Source organism: Mytilus californianus, unplaced genomic scaffold (assembly GCF_021869535.1).
Source record: "Mytilus californianus isolate M0D057914Y unplaced genomic scaffold, xbMytCali1.0.p SCAF_3, whole genome shotgun sequence".
Lineage (NCBI taxonomy): Eukaryota > Metazoa > Mollusca > Bivalvia > Mytilida > Mytilidae > Mytilus > Mytilus californianus.
Window position 1 is genome coordinate 64,857,479 of NW_026262679.1, and position 23,169 is coordinate 64,880,647.

General features: G+C 32.4%; 1 protein-coding gene across 1 annotated transcript in view; it reads left to right on the forward strand.

Moving 5' to 3' along the window:
* Positions 1-23,169, forward strand: part of LOC127733116 (disintegrin and metalloproteinase domain-containing protein 12-like) — a 75,815-nt gene that overhangs the window by 11,807 nt on the left and 40,839 nt on the right. The window contains exons 3-9 of the mRNA XM_052242411.1: positions 9,160-9,236; positions 9,597-9,675; positions 11,832-11,914; positions 12,588-12,697; positions 17,040-17,116; positions 17,493-17,576; positions 22,512-22,583. Of these exons, the coding sequence (XP_052098371.1) occupies positions 9,160-9,236; positions 9,597-9,675; positions 11,832-11,914; positions 12,588-12,697; positions 17,040-17,116; positions 17,493-17,576; positions 22,512-22,583 (582 nt within the window). The remainder of the gene's footprint in view (positions 1-9,159; positions 9,237-9,596; positions 9,676-11,831; positions 11,915-12,587; positions 12,698-17,039; positions 17,117-17,492; positions 17,577-22,511; positions 22,584-23,169) is intronic.

Genomic DNA, 23,169 nt, shown 5'->3' on the forward strand with positions numbered 1-23,169 from the left:
AGCTATTACGTTGTAATTTCATTGTCTACTGTTAAGTTGAAAGCCCCACCGACTAGGTTTAGGTAAGAGAGCTAATTTCAGTTGTTCTTTTTTAAATCGCATTCGACGCGAGTAGTACAATGCGAGGCATACAGAATACAATCTGATGGTGGTGGCGGCAACACCGTAAACCATTTGTATAGCTTTATATTTCAGAGGGCAGAGGAACTGGATGATTCATACTTTGTATATAGATCCAATGTGTTACGAAGTTTCTGTCATATAATCATTATCCTCATAATCATGGTTAAGTGACTTCTAAAAAACTGTATAGCTTTTTTCGTCATGTGAATGTCTAAATTATTATGAGTTCTAGGATAACTATATTTGGTTACTAATATATGGTATCCTTGCAAGGTCTACATGACTGTCAGACATGATTTCACCTGACCTCGACCTAATTTCACGGATCAGTGAACAATGTTAAGTTTCAGTGGTAAAGTCCGTACAGTCTCAGATAGTAGTGGGTTAAATATATTTGGTGTATTGAATGGTAACAAGGTGTACATGATTTTGTGGCAGAGTTCATCTGACCTTACCTCATTTACATGGAACATTGATAGTGTTAATTTTATGTAATACTTGTTGTATGATATAAAAATTAGGAGATGTGGAAGCAAGCAATTATATGCAACCGTACGGCCTTCGACAATGTGAAAAACTCATACCATATGGTGGGCTATAAAAAGGCCAGTTATGAAAAAAATGAAAGAATTCATTAGAAAAAAAGAACTAACGGCCTGATTTATAACAAAAGCTAGTTTTTACGGTAATGATGTTTATGATCATACTTTTCTCAGACCATTGATAACGTGCTTTCATTAGTTTTCAGTAAGGGAACACCCATTTGATTTCGAAAACAGGGAGGGAATGAGGATTTTGAAAATGAATTACTTGGCCTGGTATGAACTGAAATAATTGACTTTGCACAAGACAGGATGAAAATGAACACTCTTCAACATGAAATGCAGGATAGTTGAGGATATCAATGTGTACAAAAGTGAAAATAAATTTTCGCGCCGCCAGCCCCATCCCTTTCTTCAGAATAAAAAATGTTCTACCCTAACGAGCACTATTATATCGGTACTTTGTGTTTTTTGTCTTCATGTTAGTTGTTTTTGTGCTTCATGCCGATTTGATAAGTCAAGCCATTTCAAACTGTTTTTCAGCAGATTTTTCTTATGCTGTGTTGTTATACCATTGTCCAGGTCAGGGGAGGGTTGAAGGATCACAAACATGTTTAACCCCTCCAAATTCTGTATATGTCTGTCCAAAATCAGGAGCCTGCAATTAAGTGGTTGTCGTTGGTTGCTGTCTGTTGTATCTGGGGGTTGATTTTTTTTGTTGTTGCACGAACGGTGGTATATTTTTGTTGTCGTTCCCACCGAGAGGGATTTAAGTCGAAAACATCATACAAGACTTTTGATGTGCCATATTCCGGGTGTGAAACAAAACCGACCGATTTGATTCTTTTACTACAATTATAACAAAATATTTATTCAATAAAAAGTTTAAAGACACAAAACAGATTTCTTCGAACAAAGTGACAATCTACAAAATTAGCTGGCTATTCACAACAAATAAATCAACCACACAACAAGCAGAAAAGAGAAATGTTTTGAGTGACCTCTGTCCTTGTTAATGACCTAATAGTGTAAGCAACAAAATGATTAATGGCACGAGATAATCCGTGTATATCGATACCAAAATGTTGACTTAATTTGTGTTTTTAATTGCTAATTTTTTCGAAACGATTTTTATTTCACGCATGCAATTTGGCACACACATGCACTGTGTCTTATTGCTTAAATCAGAGTAAAAAATATTGTGATGATACACGTAATATAATTTTGCTTTCCATGAAAATAGGGTAAATTTCGGGTAAAATTTTACTCTTACTAAAATGCTGAAATACTTATAACAAAATCACTTAATTACTTTCCGATTTTGTTATATGATATATTTAATATATAAACTATATTATAGGTACTGTTTTAACTACCAACAAAGAATACAATAATTTTATTTTTCATGTTAAAGATTCCCCGTACAATACGGTATCTGGTGGTACCCTGTAAAAACACGAAATTTAGAAAATCGTGACCACGGGAACTTACGATGACAATCATGATTGTAAAATATAATGATTTTCCTATAATGTGCAAAAAAATCAGCTGTGTGTTATCTGTTAACTTAAACTCGTTAACTAGAGGACTTTTTGGACATTGGGCACCCTACTACTATGGTAATACTCTTATGTCAAACTTTAACCCCAGATATTTTAAAACTTTTTGTACACTAACATGACTTAAGGATGTTCGCTACCCTGTTTCAAATTAACAATCTTTTTAAAAGACTGTTATAAATTGATAGTATATAAAAAAAGGAACTAAAAAAGCAGAAAAAAATTAAGAGTTTTTGTTTTTGAGATATAAGCCATTGAAAATTTGGCGGGAAATGATTCTCTCCAGATTCTTCATACATTTAACATTAGCACCTTTTATCTTTCAAAAACTATGAAAATATAACAAGAATTTAATAAGATTTTCAAATATGGCTTTTTAAACTATATGTAATAAAATTATGAATAGAAAAGTAGGGGTTAGCAGGCAAACTTTTTAATGGCAAACATGGATAAAACCAGAGAATTCTGAAAATCTGACAAAAATTCAAAAACAAGAGGAGCAAACATCCTTAAGAATTAAAATTTGATGAAAATAAGATTTTCAGGTGAAAAGTGTGAGTGGTTTGTATATGATGGAAGGAATCATATAATACTGTTGCCTTTGAGGAAATGTACATCATTTTGACCTTTGAAAGTCATTAATGACCTAATGAATAGCCAATGAAAATGTTGCAATATTGTTTCATGATGCTTGATAAATGGTAAAACCAATTAGATTAAAACATTTTTCATATCCCTTTTTAGCTCACCTGGCCCAAAGGGCCAGGTAAGCTTTTCTCATCACTTGGCGTCCGTCGTCGTTGTCGTTAACTTTTTACATTTTGAACTTCTTCTAGAGAACCACTGAATGGAATGAAACCAAACATGGCATGAATGTTCCTTATGAGGTGCTGACCAAGTGTTGTTTCTTTGAAGCCGATCCATCATCCAAGATATCCATCCGCCAATGGGGGACTTCGTTTAACATAGGACCCTATGGACAATACATACAAATGTCTTCTTTTAGAGAACCACTATATGGAATGAAACCAAACATGGCATGAATGTTCCTTATGAGGTGCTGACCAAGCGCTGTTACTTTGAAGCCTATCCATCATCCAAGATGGCCACCATCTGGGGACTTCGTTTAACAAAGGACTCTATGGGAAATATATACAAATGTCTTCTTTTGAAGAACCACTGAATGGAAAGAAACCAAACATGGCATGAGTGTTCCTTATGAGGTGCTGACCAAGTGTTTTTACTTTGTTGCAAATTCATCAACCAAGATGGCTGCCAACGGGGGACTTCGTTTAACATAGGACCCTATGGACAATACATACAAATGTCTTCTTTTAGAGAACCACTGAATGGAATTAAACCAAACATGGCATGCATTTTCCTTGAGAGGTGGTGACCAAGTGTTGTTATTTTGAAGCTGATCCATCATCCAAGATGGCTGCCAGTGGGGGACTTCGTTTAACAAAGGACCCTACGGGAAATATATACAAATGTCTTCTTCTAGAAAACCACTTAATGGATTGAAACCAAACATTGTATGAATGTTTCTTTTAAGGTGCTGACCAAGTGTTGTTACTTTGTAGCTGATTTGTCATCCAAGATATATGCCAGTGGGGGACTTCGTTTAACATAGGACCCTATGGACAATACATACAAATGTTTTCTTCTAGAGAACCACTGAATAGAATGAAACCAAACATGGCATGAATGTTCCTAATGAGGTGCTGACCAAGTGTTGTTACTTTGTAGCCGAACCATCATCCAAGATGGCCGCCAGCAGGAGGACTTAGTTAAACATAAGACCCTATGGAAAATACATACAAATGTTTCTTCTAGAGATGCACTGAATGGAATGAAACCAAACATGGCATAAATGTTCCTTATGAGGTGCTGATGAAGTGTTGCTACTTTGTTGGGGATTTACTGTTCAAGATGGCCTCCAGGATTTTTTTATTAAATTATGGGGCCAATATTAAACCAAATTTTTGCCTCAATCATTATTAGGGTATCTGTTATGACTTTAATCTATTTTTTCATGATTTCCAAAAAATAAGTAGAATCAGGTGAGCGACACAGGCTCTTGAGAGCCTTTAGTTCTTATCACAAATATCTCCATGTGAGAAATAGATAAAAGGCCTTAACCATAAGAGAATATACAGTTTAGCAACATCTGTGAGGAGGCTGAACAAGAGTTTGGCATAGTTGGAATGTCCAGTGGCAAATATTTCATGCATATTCAGGAAGAAGAAAAATTAACAATATAAACATGAGGAGATGTGTTATGATTGCCAATGAGACAACTACTTGTATATCCACCAAAGTTCAAATGAAGTGGATGTAAGCAATTATAGGCAACAGTATGGACTTCAACAAGTTGACTTTGATGAAAGTTGGTAATTTTGGACTTCTGTTGGAAAAAAAAAAGTATTTTTGCTTTTTGTTACAAGTGTTTTGAATAGGCAAAAATTGTGGCTCTCACCCTTCATGAGGCACAGCTTGAATTTGTCAGCATACATGATGAATCTTTGTACAAATGTATATCCTGTAATTTTTATGATACTACAATGTAGTAAAAGTTAACTCTATACATAGTTCCTATAACATACTTAAAACAGAAGCTGTCAACATGCCAGTATACCAGGTTTTACAGTTTTTTACTGTCATTGTTAAAGCAAGCAAAGTCCAACACTCCTGAACAGCAAAATTAAAATTTTGAAAGAACTTGATCAAGCTCTGTAAAGTTATTGCACAGTATCAAGGACCATAACTTCTAAAAAGTAAAAGGGAAATATTAAGCTTGACCCCCATTTGTCATTAGTAACAACATATTTAAATGTGAAAAGTATTGGTTGGAAAGTTCTGAAGTTATTGCAGAGAGACATTAAGTGCCAATTTCCAATTTCGATCAAGTACCATAACTCCATAAAGACTGAAGTCAAAATCATCAATATCGATGTTGAATTTTGTCATCAGTAACCATGGTAACAACATATTTAAATTTGAAAAGCATTGATTGAAAGTGTCTCAACTGCATGGAAACATTTAAAGTGCCATTTTCCATTCAAACAAGGACAAAAACTCTAGAAAACAAAAGCGAAAATAACCTTCTTAGCCTCATTTTGTCATCAGAAACTTGAAAAGAATTGGTTAAAAAGTTCTCAAGTTATTGCATGGAAACAGCTGTAGCCACTCACCCCAAAAGTTCTACCCCAATTTTATAACCATTATTTCCATTGAAAGACCTAGTTGAAATTTGGATAAATGGATATTTTATTTTTTGTGAAAAGTTTTTTACTTGCTCGTATTTCAAATAATGAAAATCCCTTAGCTCTATAAATTGAAATTATGTTAGAGTTCATTAAGTTTTGTAAATGGTCAGTTCAGTTTTATTGTATGAAATATGAACTATAAGAAGTTCTTCAGACAGAATAATAATCAACTACAACTCTTCCATTCTAAAAGAAGTCACTTCTTGGAGTGAATACAGTGAGAAATGGACCCTATAATACGGTGACCTATAGTTGTTAACTTCTATGTCATTTTTGTATCTAAATATTTACATCATAAATGCTTCAAAATTGACTGGTTTGAAACTCTGTGATAATACCAAGGGATATATTCATACTAAAAAGTAGTAAAACAGTAAAAAGACAAAGTGTACTTTTGTTTATTTTCATTGCTGTTTATTGCTATGTTGCTGTCATATTGACCTTTACCTAATGCCTTTTTTATTCCTTTTATTATATTACTAGTATAGGACTTGTAGATTATGCAAAGGAGAATGATTTGTTTTAGTATTGCTTCTGACAGCTTAGAAAAATGTTGTGTTACATTTTCAAAGACCATACATGTTAACATGTTTCATTCATTTATTGGTAAGAGTAGTAAAATATGTAAGAGTCACACTTATAGTGACGAATTTTATCTTGAGGGTTAATATATTGTAGTAATAATGTACTATAGTCCTTTGAGAAAAGGGCAATGTTTTTCAGTACAATGACTGTTCAATCATCTTACCCTTGACAATGAAGAGCAACAAGGTACTCCAAATTAACTAGTGTTTCACCAACAGGAAGTTATGAGTCATGTGGTCAAGCAGCTGTTTCACTGCACTTTAAACTTTTTTAAATGATTGAACACCATCTATTCCTTTTAATGACAAAAGAAGTTTTCTTCATTGATCATGGTACATTTTGTAGTTTTTTTAATGAGGGATTTTCATATCATTGGTTTTAGTAATTATGCCCCCGCCGTAGCGGAGGGGTCATTAAGTTTTACCCTTGTCCGTCTGTACGTCCGTCCGTACGTCCGTACGTACATCCCGAAATTGGTTTCCGTTCTCTAACTTGAGTTTGCCTCAACCAAATGTTATGAAACTTATACACAATGCTTATTACCACAAAACACAGATCAAGTTTGAATTTTGGTGGCGTCACTTTAACTGATCTAGAGTTATGCCCCTTTATAAAAGGAAATATTGCAAAATTTTTAGTTTCCGTTCTCTAACTTAAGTTTGCCTCAACCAAATGTTATGAAACTTATACACAATGCTTATTACCACAAAACACAGATCAAGTTTGAATTTTGGTGGCGTCACTTTAACTGATCTAGAGTTATGCCCCTTTATAAAAGGAAATATTGCAAAATGTTTAGTTTCCGTTCTCTAACTTAAGTTTGCCTCAACCAAATGTGATGAAACTTATACACAATGCTTATTACCACAAAACACAGATCAAGTTTGAATTTTGGTGGCATCACTTTAACCGATCTAGAGTTATGCCCCTTTATAAATGGAAAAATTGCAAAATTTTTATTTTCTTCTAAATATCAAGTTTATAATATATTTTTAAAATTGGAGTTATCTTCCTTTGACCATGATTATAGTTGAATCAACTACAATCAATGCTTTATACAATGCAATGTTTAATTTTGACTTCCACTGATAAAACACAGATCAAGTTGAATTTGGGTAGTGTCACTTTAACCATTATTGAGTTATGCCCCTTTATAAATCGAAAGATTGCAAAATTTTAATTTCCATTCTGTAACTGAAGTTTTCCCCAGCCAAACATTATGAAACCTATACACAATATTCATTACCACAAAACTCAGTAAAGATCAAGTACAATTTTTTTGTTTCCGTTCTCTAACTTGAGTTTGCCTCAACCAAATGTTATGAAACTTATACACAATGCTTATTACTACATAATACAGATTAAGTACGAAATTAGGTGGCAACACTTTTATCATTCTAGAGTTATGTCCTTTTATAAACATAAAAATTGCTGAATTTTTTAGTTTGTCTCAACCAAATGTTGTAAAACTTATACACACTCACGTTAGAGTTATGCGTGTTTACAAATAGAAAAATTGCTGAATTTTTAGTTTCTGTTCTCTACTTAAGTTAGCCTCAACCAAATGTTATGAGACTTACACACAATGCTTATTACCACAAAACTCAGATCAAATTAAATTTGGGTAGCGTCACTTTTTCCGTTCTTCAGTTATGTCCCTTTATAACTATATGATATGCAAGCGGGGGCATCATCTGTGTCCACATGTGGACACTATCCACATTTATTTTTTATCTGAAGTATATGTATTCCTCCATTATTGTTTCAAATGTAAAACAACTCAACCAAGTAGTACAAGCAAATTGTAGAATTTCATTAATCAATTTTTTTGGTTATGAATCACAGTATTGTCATTAGGATTATATCATGAATAAGAAAACTTGCATTAATTCTTTCTAACAGGACAAACATGTACTGTTTTCTGAGTTATGAATAAAAGTAAAATGTAACTGATTTTAATAATACATAGTCACTCTGAGCTATACTCAGACCTTTAAATGGTACTTTTTGTTGAGGATGCAACATTTGTCACGGAAGCCAGACAAATTGATCATGATCTCAAATTACATCGCTGCCATTGTTAAGATTTTGAAAATGTGTTTTTATTTTATTCTATATTTTACTGATAAGTTGAATTAGATTTTTTCAAAGTTCACATTTAAATTTAGTCCAGAATTACATTTTTTAGACATCAATAACTTTGTTAAACCTTCATGGAATAATTTGAAACTTAAAAATAAGCTTTTTCAAGATCAAGAACTAGCATCTGAAAAAAAAGGTTAGAATTTTGTCTCATCTGCCTTTTTGGTATGCAGTTGTATTTTTAAGCATTTACACATCTTATTTCCATTTTCATTTGAATATTTGCATAATATTATTAAAATTACATACAGGTGAGACACATCTGTGTGTCAACAGTTTATTTTATGTAGCAAAACATATATCTTTTCAGTAAAATTTTTGCAAAGTTTTTGTGTAATTAACAATGTTTGCCTTGAAAATATTGAAATGGTACTTATTTTAAAAATGATTAAAAACAATGTTTACCATATTCTTGGCTGATGATATATATCATTTATATAAGTGCTTTTTCTGGCATGACTTTAGGATAAAGTTACTTCCTTTAGCATGTTTAGACATTTATTATGTCAAATAATATTTGAAAATACAAAAAAAAATAGAACCAGTAACACCCTCTTATCAATTGACTACCAAAAAGTTTTAATATATACATTGTGCTTGTCAAATAAATAACAGTTCATTTTGATCACTTGGCCATCTGAAAAATTGTATTATACATTGTTCTTGACATAGCAGTCTTTTACTCTGTACATACTGATCATGGTTCCAGGAGACAACTTCTATCTTCTAAATATCACAATAATTAGAAATAAAAGATTGAAAATGTATTGATACTATGGATTTTAATAACCATCACTAAAAATATTTTTGGAGGAACATACTTCCCCTGAAATTGTTTTAATCAAAATGTAGAACCTACAGCTTTACCTATGCATTGTGTGCAAGTTTGATTTGGCCTTAAGCTGTCATGGTTTTATATATCTAAAATTTGTTTTTCAGACTAAACATATAGAGAAAGCAACAGTCATATTTGATGCCTTCAAAAAGCATTTTGTGATAGATATTCATTTAAATAGGTAAGGATTAAAGAGACTTTTGTGTTTACGTTATTTGGTGATAAATTCGAGATAAATGGATATGTACTAGTTTAATAACATGTATTTATTTGTACAATCCATATGTGCACTGAAGTCATGAGTATAAAACATATACCAACAAGCACAAAAGGTGTTTGTAATCTGAGTTTTCATACCATGTGTAACTTAATGCAACAATAGAAATAATATATCTTTTATAATAAAGTGTGTTCAGTACTGTTGTAGGTGTGCCCCAAATTTTTTTAATTACAATTTTAAATAGTGTTGTGATACAATAATGATTTATCACTGCTTTGCGTTTGTCATATATTCATAACATTGAATGTTTATCTATTTTAGGTTTTTATTCACAAAGTCTTATATTGAAAAAACCTTTAATGAAAGAAATGAGCCTGTGATAAGAAAACCAACGAATCAAGTAAGTCAAAAATGTAACTATACCACATGATCTATCTAGTGATCTGATTGACCCTTATTCATTCATCAGCTCCAAAACACCATTTGATTTTTTTTGTACAGTTATTATCCTTTGACTCTTAGGACTGTCTTTACTTAACTTTGAATGCTACATATATTTTTGTTAGGCTATTTAGCTCACCTGGCCCTTTCAAGTGAGCTTTTCTCATCACTTGGTGTCCGTCGTCAGTTTTCGGCATCTGTTAACTTTTACAAAAATCTTCTCCTAAAACTACTGGCCAGTGGGCCAATTGGAACCAAACTTAGCCACAATCATCACTAGGTTATCTAGCTTAACAATTGTGTCCGATTGCCCTGCTTGACGACCAACATGGCTAAAAATAGAACATAGTGGTAAAATGCAATGTATTTGGCAATTATCTTGAAAACCATTAAAGTTAGAGAAAATCTGACAGGGGCAAAAATGTTGAGAATGATGAGATCTACCCTAATGACTGATAAAACTGTCAGACGACTTCTTACAAAAACTACGAATTTTACCAATTTTTTGAATATTTGACCAAAAATCTTGAAAATTATTATCGATAGAAAGAAACTTTAGATAACAAAAATGATCAGCAAGATAAGATCTACATATAAGTCAATATGATCAAAATTGTTAGTTGACATCTTATTGAAGTTATTGACCTTTAATGAAGATTTTTCCCAATTTTTTGCATTTTTGCTTATTGTCTTGAAAGATAGAAATTTTAAATAGCAAAAATGATCAGCAAGACAAGATCTACAAATAAGTCATAAGACCGATGTCATTGGTTGACTCCTTATTGAAGTTATTGCCCTTTAATGACGATTTTTCACAATTTTTCATTTTTGCCAACTATCTTGAAAACTATAATAGATAGATAATAAACTTTTAAAGCTAAAATGATCAGCAAGACAAGATCTACAAATAAGCCATCAAGGCTGAAATCTTCAGTTGACTCTTTATTGGAGTTATTGCCCTTTAATTATAATTTTTACCATTTTTTTGGTGTTTTTTGCCTAATATCTTCAAAACTATAATTTATAAATAGAAACTTTAAAAAAGAAAATGATCAGCAGGATAACATCTACAAATACATAAACTTGGATTAAATTGTCAGTTAACCCTTAATACTGTTATTCCCCTTTAATGATGATTTTTACAAAAAAAGTGGCAATTACTGAAAATGCAGGCGAGCGGCATAGGCTCTTTATAGCCTCTAGTTTTTTAATCCTAAACGAAATTACCTTTTTCAATTGAACTATATTAGAGGACAACAATGATTTACTAAGACCTGACCAAAAATGACATTATGCTATGTGTTAACAAGCAAAGACATACTGTGAATTCAGTAATTAATGCGTGCATTTATTATTGTTAATCCTTTACCATTGGTAAGAATGCAAAATCTAATAAATGTCATTGCAAAAATTTTAAGATGGAAAATTACTTCTGAAATTATGAATGCAAGTTTATATTATTATAATTGTAAACCTGATACTGTAGTATTTTTCACAATAATTAAAAACATCGCAATCATTTCAAAATTTACAGTAGTTGGTTTGTAGTATTACAATGCAGCTTTCTTTTGTATTTATATGGCTTAAATGGACTTAATCATAGAGGAAAACGTTTATTTTTTGGCTTAAAAGTTTGAATAGATAAGAATGAAAAAATATATTCAAAAATTGTATGATTACTTAAAACAAATTTTTATAAACAATTTCCATAGGTGTTGCACTTATTAAAGATATAAAGGAATAAATATTTTATTCCAACCATATTTCAGTTTTTAAAAAATATATATGGCACATTGGAATTATAGGTTGATTCAGTCAAAATCATGTACCCTTATGTCTAAGTGAACAAAAAATGATTTTAATATAGCGAAATCTGTCTAAAAAAGAGTCTTTATGAAATGGTAACCTGTTACACCGAACTGTCGTTGAGGTCATACATTGAATATTATTTAGTGTTTTATAACCCATGAAAAGTTGAAACACAAGTCTTAATTTTAACTTAGTTCTTTGTGGACGAGGTTTATATTACTCATGGTACTATTGTATTGTTACTGTACATGTAATGCATTTAAAATGGTCCCCAATTATTTATAATTCTTGTGAATAAATTTGCAGGTTTTAGAGCATTGTTACTACCATGGAACAGTTCGTGGTGTACCACATTCCATAGTGTCTTTGAGTTCCTGTAATGGAATAAGGTAAGATTACATTTGTAACTACTTGTATTTGAAAGAAATGTTTTTGCTCAATTACTCAGTGATGTGTGGTAGATTTTTGTTGATCTATTTAATTTATCAACATCTTATTCAGGTGATTTAGTTGTTGATTAAGACTTGTGTACCCTTGTTTAATGTTGGAGAGTTGACCTCTTGGTGATCTTTCATTTTGTTATTTGGTTATTGTACCATTGAATGTTGACCTTGATCGACTTTCATTGTGTTATTTGGTTACTGTACGATTGAAATGTACTCACAGCTACGTTTTATTCCTAGATTAGGAGAGTTGACCTCTTGGTGACCTTTCATTTTGTTATTTGGTTACTGTACCATTGAATGTTGACCTTGATCGACTTTCATTGTGTTATTTGGTTACTGTACGATTGAAATGTACTCACAGCTATGTTTATTCCTAGATAATCAAAGAATGCACTTAGATCTACTTCTCAGAGACCTATCATATTATATCAATGAATTCATTCCAGTTGTGTACAATGCTATTTAATAGCAATATTTAGGTCACTATAACATATTAGTTTTTTATGCATCCTTGTCTTAATCAATTGGTTTCAACAATATATTGTTTATTGGTGATATTGTTGTTCTATTATTTGGGAATTATCATAGTGGAAAATAATTTAGATTTTTATTATAGAGGCCATATTACAGATGATGAACAGAGTTACTACATAGAGCCAGCAAGAGGAAGATATCATAAGTTCTATATAGAACAGGATACCAGACCAACTGTATTTCATTATGAAGGTTTGTTACCTAATTTGCATATATATGCTGTGCTGGTTTACCTGAAGTGAAACAACATCCTTGAAAAATATATATGATCACTTGATACTGCTGTTTTCTCATATTGGACAATATCAGTATTTATCTAAAAAATACAACTGCTTAAACTTATATGATATATCAACTTCATTTATTTAATACACACTTTATGTTTATGGTACATGGTTTAAGTTAAAGGTGGTCTATGTTCAATTAAAAAAAAAGTTTTCTAATTACCAAAACCAGGAGTCCATAGGAAGTGTGCAGATCTGCTATAGCTAGTGGGATTACAATGTCACTGGTTAAGTAAAGCTGTCATCCTAGTTCCTGATTTAAAGCATCCCTGTTTAGGCCAATGAAAATTAATTGATAGATTTTCATCCCAGCCCACCCCTCTGAAATAGTCTGGCCCCAATTTTTTTTTATTTTTGAAAATTTATGATTTCCGGTTTTTGTTCATTTCCATTCCTGTAAACCGCGCTGATAACTTCCTTCCATCAAAAAGTTCCTGTTGCAAAAGCGCTGCAAGATTCAGTTTTTCATATTTCTTCGAGTATATTGAACCACATAATTAAATCTATATATTCTGCAGTTCTGTGATGACAACTTTATTTTCTGAGAAGATAGATTGATTACGGGAAGGGCCTGAAATATTCGGTTACGAGTAATATGCGATTTCAAATAACGCAAATCTCAGTGATTAGAAAACCGTGGATTTTTAAATTTATACAATGACTTTGTTTCAGTAAATTTGAACTGTGAATGATATCAAAAGCACAAGAATTGTGGCACACATTTCATTTATCTTAAGAGGCAATTTTGCAGTGGGGAGAGTTGTCATGGATTCATATATTAGTTTATTAAAAACGGGTGTAATAAACATGACTGGAATAAAGAAATTGACACAAGCACCAACTTGTAAGATTTATTTACACTATTTACTGTAAGATGGTATATTGATAACAAGAAATCGGCAAACCTATAGCAAGATTTACCAAAACTGTCTATTTTTGTTGACCAACATCAAACACCCTCTGCTCAGCCACTCAATGAAGTCATTAAACAATATAAAACAATCTTGAATATTTCATACCATGTTTTTATACAACTTTGCGGTCGTATATTGGTATGACGTTGGCGTCGTCGTCGTCCGAAGACACATAGGTTTTCGCACTCTAACTTTAGTTTAAGTGAATGGATCTCTATGAAATTTTACCATAAGGTTCAATACCACAAAAGGAAGGTTGGGATTGATTTTGGGGGTTATGGTACCAACAGTTAAGGAATTAGGGGCCAAAAAGGGGCCAAAAATAAGCATTTTTGTAACTTCCAGACATAACTTGTGTGTTAGTGTATGGATCTCTCTGACATTGTACCACAAGGTTACATATCACACAGGGAATGCTGGATTGATTTTGGGTGTAATTGCCTCAAAATATTAGGAATTAGGGGCCAAAAAAGGGGCAAAAAACAAGCATTTTTCTAGTTTCATGACAATAACTTGTGTGTAAGTGTATGGATCTTTCTGAAATTGTACTACAAGGTTCCATACCACAAAGGGAAAGCTTGAATTGAGTTTAGGGGTAATTGCCCAAAAGGTTTAGGAATAAGGGGCAAAAAAGGGGCTAAAATTAGCATTTTTCTAGTTTCCAGACAATAACTTGTGTGTAAGTGTATGGATCTCTCTGACATTGTACCACAAGGTTCCATATTACAAAGGAAAGGCTGGAATTGATTTTGGGGTAATTGCCTCAAAATATTAGGAATTAGGGGCCAAAAAAAGGGCCAAAAAACAAGCATTTTTCTAGTTTCGTGACAATAACTTGTGTGTAAGTGTTTGGATATTTCTGAAATTGTACTACAAGGTTCCATATCATAAAGGGAAAGCTGGAATTGAGTTTGGGGGTAATTGCAGAAACGTTTAGGAATTGGGGGCCAAAAAGAGGCCAAAAATAAGCATTTTTCTAGTTTCCAGTCAATAACTTGTGTTCAAGTGTATGGATCTCTCTGAAATTGTACTGCAAGGTACCATACCACAAAGGGAAGGCTGGGATTGATGATGGGGATAATTGCCTAAATATTTTAGGAATAAGGGGCCAAAAAGGGGCAAAAAACAAGCATTTTTGTAGTTTCAGGACAATAACTTGTGTGTAAGTGTATTGATCTTTATGAAATTGTACTACAAGGTTCCATATCATAAAGGGAAAGCTGGGTTTGAGTTTGGGGGTAATTGCCCTAAATGTTTAGGAATTTGGGGCCAAAAAGGGGCCAAAAAACATATTTTTCTAGTTTCCAGACAATAACTTGTGTTCAAGTGTATGGATCTCTCTGAAATTGTACTGCAAGGTACCATACCACAAAGGGAAGGCTGGGATTGAGTTTGGGGGTGATGAATCATAAGGGGGTTCAAAAAATTTGGGGGGGGGGGATTTTTTTTTTTTCCTTTTTTCTTTCTTGTAAAATTTTCCATTTTAAGTTGGTTATTTCTGATTTATATTTAAAAGCAAATAATAATGATATGGTAGGAGATACACACCAAACAGGATGTGTAAATTATTATATAATAAGTATTGTGCAATAGCAAGAAATTTTCAATTGCACAGTATTGTACAATAGCAAGAAATCTTCAATTGCACAGTATTGCGCAATAGCAAGAAATCTTCAATTGCACAGTATTGCGCAGTAGCAAGAAATATCCAATAGCACAATATTGCGCAATAGCAAGAAATTGTCAATTGTACAGTATTGCGCAATAGCAAGAAATATTCAATTGCACAGTATTGTGCAAAAGAAGATACTTCCTATAAATTGCTTATTTCTTGACCAATTTCAATGGGGTTTTATTCTTGAATTCTTGGGGTTCTTTAATATGCTGAATCTAACTGTGTATTAAGTTTTTGGATTTTGGGCCCCGTTTTTAAATTGGTCCACATTGAGGTCCAAAGGGTCCAAAATTAAACTTTGTTTGATTTCATCTAAAATTGAATTATTTGGGTTCTTTGATATGTCGAATCTAACCGTGTATTTAGATTCTTAATTTTTGGTTCCGTTTTCAAATTGGTCTACATTAAGGTACAAAGGGTCCAAAATTAAACTTAGTTTGATTTTAACAAAAATTGAATTCTCAGGGTTCTTTGATATGCCGAATCTAAACATGTATTTAGATTTTTGATTATGGGCCCAGTTTTCAAGTTGGTCCAAATCGGGGTCAACAAAAATTGAATATATGGGGTTCTTTGATATGCTGAATCTAACCATGTATTTAGATTTTTGATTTTTGGGCCCCGTTATCAACTTTGTCCACATTGAGGTCAAAAGGGTCCAAAATTAAACTTTGTTTGATTTCATCAAAAATTGAATTCTTGGGGTTCTTTGATATGCTGAATCTAACCATGTATTTAGATTTTGGATATTGGACCATAATAGGTGAATGTCCAATTTAAAATTTTTAAGTTCTTAGACCACATTCATTCTGTGTCAGAAACCTATGCTGTGTCAAATATTTAATCACAATCCAAATTCAGAGCTGTATCAAGCTTGAATGTTGTGTCCATACTTGCCCCAACTGTTCAGGGTTCGACCTCTGCGGTCGTATCAAGCTGCGCCCTGCGGAGCATTTTATTATATTTTGGTCAGGCTCATGTTTTACATTGCATTTTAATAACTATGGGTAGTTAGTAAACTTATATTTGCACCTTGCAGAATAATCTTAAGAGCATCAACCCTTATATTTCCAACACCGTTCAAGTTTTGATTTTATCCTGTACTCTTAACACTTGTGTTTCATACCAATGCATATGCTTCATATTATGGGTACTATAAACCATAGCTTCAAAATTATGCAACACAAATTTGCTGTTCAAACATGTAGGTAGTTTTCAAAAGAGCATTTCTCCATATTTTTGCTATTTACCGGAAAAAAAAAAGTTTCTAAAGCAATTAGAACAATGGTTGGCAATCAGAAATATTCATTTTAGAATTTGAAAAAGTATGCTGAATTCTTTATATATACATGATATAATCTTATTATTACCCTTGCATATGAAGAACACCTTACAAGAGGGTTTCAGGGGAAATAAAAATTAAATAATAAAAACCTCCCTTCCGCTCCATTGATGAAAATCATCTAATTAATTTTAGTTGTCCTTATGTCCAGAACATGGATTTAATGATTCACCAAAAGTCTGGTTTTTTTTGCAGTTATTTATTTTTTTCTAGGTCAGGTTTATAAATATCTCATCATAAGGTTATTTTTGGTGATATTCTTACAACTTGTACAGTCTACTATAAAATCAGTACTTCTGCAGTATTTGTTATTTTGTAGATTTCAAATCCAAACATTCCAGATACCTTAGCAATGCAACAATTAATACATTACACAGAAAGGAATTCTTACAAAGGGTATGTATATATTCCCAGGAGTTGTAGTTGATTTTTTAAAATCAAAATTTGGTATTCTAAGACTTTGTTGACTGACTTCATATGGAAATAAGAAATTATATTAACCTTGAGACTGGTAACAAATAGTCTAACAATATAAAGTGGATCCTTTGTAAATTGTCCGAGATATAATATGGCATAGTTTTTAATTTGTATTGTCATATCCTGAATTTGCAGTTAATACTTAAATGTCTTTTAACTGACACTAATTAAGACAGATATGAAATTTCATGAAGAAAAAAAGATCAATATCCTTAAACTTAAAAATATTTCTGGTATGATAACTTTCATTCTGCTTTTATCAAAATATTCATATTTTTATTGTTAAATATTTCAGTCAAAACGTAGTATACGAGCACCAGCTGATAGCAACAGAAATTCTAAATATGTAGAAATGTACATCGTTAATGATAATTCTGTTGTAAGTATAGTTATTTAAAGATTTAAAGAGTTCAAGGTAGGTCACCCTTAATTTGTGTATGTCAAAGAACACCGACTAAGATGACCTGGGCTTTACAGATAAACAAAGTCTATAAGTTTTTTAGATAGTAAATATGAAATTAACTTAATTCAAACTCTACATGCATACAAAAGTCTTACTTCATGACATTTTATAAATTTGAAAGTTTCAAAATATTTGATAATAAAGTTCAGGTACTGTTGACTCATTTATATGTGAGATATAAATTCTATGCTCATGCCACTCAGTGACCAGGGCTAAAAATGTTACCCTCTGCCATACAATTAGAAAGCCAACAGTTGTCTAGACTATTTTTTTATAAGACCAAACAATTTTTTGATTTTTATACGATCGCAAAAATTTTTTTGGGATCGTATAATGGTATGATGTTGTCGTCTGCGTCGTTGTCCGAAGACACATTGGTTTCCGGACAATAACTTTAGTTTAAGTGAATGGATCTTGATGAAATTTTTTAAGAAGGTTCAATTACACAAAAGGAAGGTTGGGATTGATTTTGGGGATGATGGTTCCAACCGTTTAGGAATTAGGGGCCCAAAACAAGCTTTTTTTCTAGTTTCAGGATAATAACTTGTGTATAAGTATTTCAATAGCTCTGAAATTGTACCACAATGTTTAATACCACAAGTAGAAGGTTGGGATTCATTTTAGGGGTTATGGGGCCATCAGTTTAGGAAGGGCGAAAAATTAGCATTTTTCTAGTTTCCAGACAATAACTTGTGTGTAAGTGTATGGATCTCTCTGACATTGTACCACAAGGTTCCATATAACTAGTGGAAGGCTGGGATTGAGTTTGGGGTGAATTGCCCCAAACATGTAGGAATTAGGGGCCAAAAAAGGGCCAAAAACAAGCATTTTTCTAGTTTCCAGACAATAACTTGTGTGTAAGTGTATGGATCTCTCTGAAATTGTACTACAAGGTTCCATACTACAAAGGAAAGGCTGGGATTGAGTTTTGGGGTTATTGCTTCAAAGGGGGTTTCAAAAAGTTGGGGGGGGGGGGGATTTTTTTCCCAATTATTTTTAAGGGATTCATGTTTTTTTTTCAAAATTTTGAAAAGTTTCAAGAAGAAATCTTCAATTGCACAGTATTGCGCAATGGATTTATAAGATCTTTGACCACATTTATTTTGTGTCAGAAACCTATATTATGTCAAAAATTTGATTACAATCCAAATTCAGACAGTATCAAGCTTGAATATTGTGTCCAAATTTGCCCAACTGTTCAGGGTTCGACCTCTGCGGTCGTATCAGGCTGTGCTCAGCGAAGCATTTTATTTTATTTTGCGTCGTATAATGCTATGGTGTCAGCGTCGTCCGAAGACACATTTGGTTTCCGGACAATAACTTTAGTTTGAGTGAATGGATCTCTATGAAATTTTACCAGAAGGTACAATACCACAAAAGGAAGGTTTGGATTGATGTTGGGGGTTATGGTACCAACGGTTCAGGAATTAGGGGCAAAAAAGGGGCCAAAAACAAGCATTTTTCTAGTTTCCAGACAGTAACTTGTGATTAAGTGTATGGATCTCTCTAAAGTTGTACTACAAGGTTCCATACCACAAAGGGAAGGCTGGGATTAATTTGGGGGTAATTACTTCAAGGGAGAGGGGTTCAAAAGTTTGGGGGATTTTTTTTTTTTCCAATTTTTTTGGGGGGTGCATATTTTTTTTCTTCAAAATTTTTGAAATTTCAAATGATTGCACAGTATTGCGCAATAACAAGAAATCTTTAACTGCACAGTATTGCGCAATAGCACAGTATTGGGCAATAGCAAAAAATCTTTAATTGCACAGTATTGCGCAACAGCAAGAAATCTTCAATTGCACAGTATTGCGCAATAGCACAGTATTGGGCAATAGCAAGAAATCTTTAATTGCACAGTATTGCGCAACAGCAAGAAAACTTCAATTGCACAGTATTGTGAATAGCACAGTATTGGACAATAGCAAGAAATCTTTAATTGCACAGTATTGCGCAACAGCAAGAAATCTTCAATTGCACAGTATTGCACAATAGCAAGAAATCTTCAATTGCACAGTATTGTACAATAGTAAGAAATCTTCAATTGCACATTAATGCGCAATAGCACAGTATTGCACAATAGCACAGTATTGCACAATAGCAAGAAATCTTCAGTTGCACTGTATTGTGCAATAGCAAGAAATCTTCAATTGAAAATAAATACAAATCTTTTAACCAATTTCAATGGGATTAATTTAAAGTCTTAAATTTTTGGTGGTTCTAAACTTGTATTACTTTTTTGGATATTGGGCCCCATTTTTAAATTGGTCTACATTGAGGTCAAAAGTGTCCAAAATTAAACTTTGTTTGATTTTGACAAAAACTGAATTTTTGCGGCTGTATGATATGCTGAATCTTATTGTGCATTTAGATTTTTTATTTTGGGCCCTGTTTTCAAATTAGTCCATATTAAGGTTTGAAGGGTCTAAAATTAAACTTTGTTTGATTTCAACTAAAATTAAATTTTTTGTGTTTTTTTATATGCTGAATCTAACCATGTTGTTAGATTTTGGATATCAGATCATTCTAGGTAAATTAAATGTTCCATTTCAAATTTTTAAGATCTTTGACCACACTTATTTTGTGTCAGAAACCTATATTATGTCAAAAATTTTATCACAATCCAAATTCAGACAGTATCACGCTTGAATATTGAGTCCAAACTTGCCCCAACTGTTCAGGGTTAGACCTCTGTGGTCGTATCTGGCTGCCCTCAGCGAAGCATTTTATTAGGGGGTAAACTGGTTTACATTTGTCCATCTGTCCCATAAATGTTTGCTCGCAATTTTTCTCAAAAACTACAAATCAAGGCTGTCTGAAATTTAGAATAGAGCTTGTGTGTGTGCTATTTATACAATGTGATGTGTTTAACATTCATTCCTTATCAACTTCCTGTTTACCCAATACTGGAAGCGGTGTTTCAAAATAAAGGAAATTGATTTCACGGAATTTTGTCAAACCCAAAAAATTAATATCCTCAAAGTTCAATGAATTCTAAGTGTTTGTCATCTTGAAACAAAAAAGTAACAAACAAATAGAAAAATAAATGGATGGAAAAAAATTACTTTATAAAAAAAACCCTCAAGGAAGGGAGTACATGTATAACAAGAGGTTCTCAAGAGCCTGAATCGCTCACCTGTATTTCAGAGGAGAAGATTTTTAAATGTTAGCAAACTTGATGAACAAATTGTGTAAAATTGTCTTTAAAGGGCAATAAAAGGGTCAATTGACAATTATGGTCATATTAACTTTTTTGTAGATCTTACTTTGCTGAACATTATTGCTGCTTACAGTTTATATATATATCTATAATAATATTCAAAATAATAACAAAAAACTGCAAAATTTTGTTAAAACTACCAATTCGGTGGCAGCAACACAACAATGGGTTGTTCGATTCGTCTGAAAATTTCAGAGCTGATAGATCTTGACCAATTGAACAATTTTACCCCATGTCAGATTTGCTCTAAAAGCTTTAGTTTTTGAGATATAAGCCAAAAACTGCATTTGACCTCTATGTTCTATTTTTAGCCATGGCGGCCATGTTTGTCGATGGATCAAAACTTCGGATACAATTTATAAACTAGATACCCTAAGGAACATTTAGTTAAAGTTTGAAGGTATTTGGCCCAGTAGTTTCAGAGGAGAAGATTTTTGAAATAGTTTACGACGACGGACGACGACGGAAGCCAAGTGATGGCATAAGCTCACATGGGGCCCTTTGGGCCCCGGTGAGCTAAAAATGGAGACAGAAATGGATAAATGTGCTGAAGAATTTTCCAATCCAATGTCAAATTGCCACTTTATCTGTCCATTTTTATATCAGACACTCTTGACTTCCAACAACTAATGATAAAGTTTCAAGGATTTAATCATGCCTTCTTATTTATTTGATGAAAGGAGTTATTTGCATATCCTGGAATATTATTGCTGCTTACTATCAAATATTTTTTTGCAAGGGATATGTCTTACAGAATACCTCATAGATTTTATTTCTCAGCAAACAAAGATTTTGGGGAAAAAGTAAAATAACAAAAATAATGAACTCCAAGGAAAATTCAAAACAGAAAATCCCTTATCAAATGGCAAAACCAAAAGCCCAAACACATCAAAAGAATGGAAAACAACAGACATATTCTTGACTTGGTACAGGCTACATTTCCTTATGTAGAAAATGGTGGATTAAACCTGGTTTTATAGCTAGCTTTAACCTCTCACTTGTTAGACAGTCCCATAGAATTTCATGATATTGACAACAATGTGTGAGCAAAACAAGCAGACATGGTAAGTAAAAATGTCAAAACTTGGGAACTCCTGAAACTTTACACTGTTGAAGAAAACTACCTGAGGATGTGCTTAAAGGAATATTATCCTGGTCCAACATGTTAAAGGGAGGTAATCAACTTTACTAACTTCCATACACTAATAGTATGTGTTCTCTTGTGAGTTCAATTACAATTCTAGTTTTCTACTGAAAAATATTTGCCAAATATACCATATAAAGCTTTCCTAGCATTTATTTACCATGCCAACTTTTTATTTGTGTCTTTTTCATAGCTGTACAGTTATGGCAGTTATAGTAAAGGCTGTCAAATGTATTAAATAATTGATGACAGTAACTACTATTGTGAAGCCTGACCAATTATTAAATATAGGAGTATAGCATAATGTATGTATTTGTGTCCATGAAAAAGAAAAGCTTACATTTTAGTTAAAGTTCAGATACCCAGAGAAAGTCAAAACATTGAGGCAATTTCTTTGTAAAGAAGATTATATTCTGTGTTAAAATAGATACAGGCAAGTTAACGACACTATGAGTGATTTTTGTAATAGTGATTGTATAATACATTTCAGTATAGACAGCATAGAGGTGACAAAAAAAAAGTATTCCAGAGATCTCAGGAAATAGCCAATTATGTTAGTAAGGTAAGTATAGACATAATGATCATTCCATGTTTAAAATAAAGACCATCTGATTTAATTGAAATTTGTACCTCTGTTTTCATCAGTGATTGAAAGGATCAGATAAATAGTAAACATGATGATATAAACTGTAGAAACTACACAATTTCGTAGACAGCATAGAAGAAAAAATATGTAAGATATTTAAAACAAGTTACTTGTCTGCTTCAAATGCAAAATCTGATTATTGCCAACTTTTAAAATAGACTGTCAATATGCTGAAAATTATTTAATGTTATTGCAGAAATGCATGTATTGTAATATCAAGTAATTATTAATAGTTTTAAAATGTTTGAGAACAGAAAGAGAATTTTTAATGCAAACATTTACTATGTCGAAGACTTGCCATATAAAATGAAATTGCAATATTTTCTGAATGTACACTGCTAATGAAGTTTGTCTTGATAGTGCAATAAGAACAATTATGAATATAGTTCACACAAAACAATTTTTAAAATTGACAAATGTCAGAAATTAAGTGTACTCTCCTTTTATCACTTTTTTTTGACCAAGTTAAATTATAGCAATAAGCACGGGCTGGAATATATCA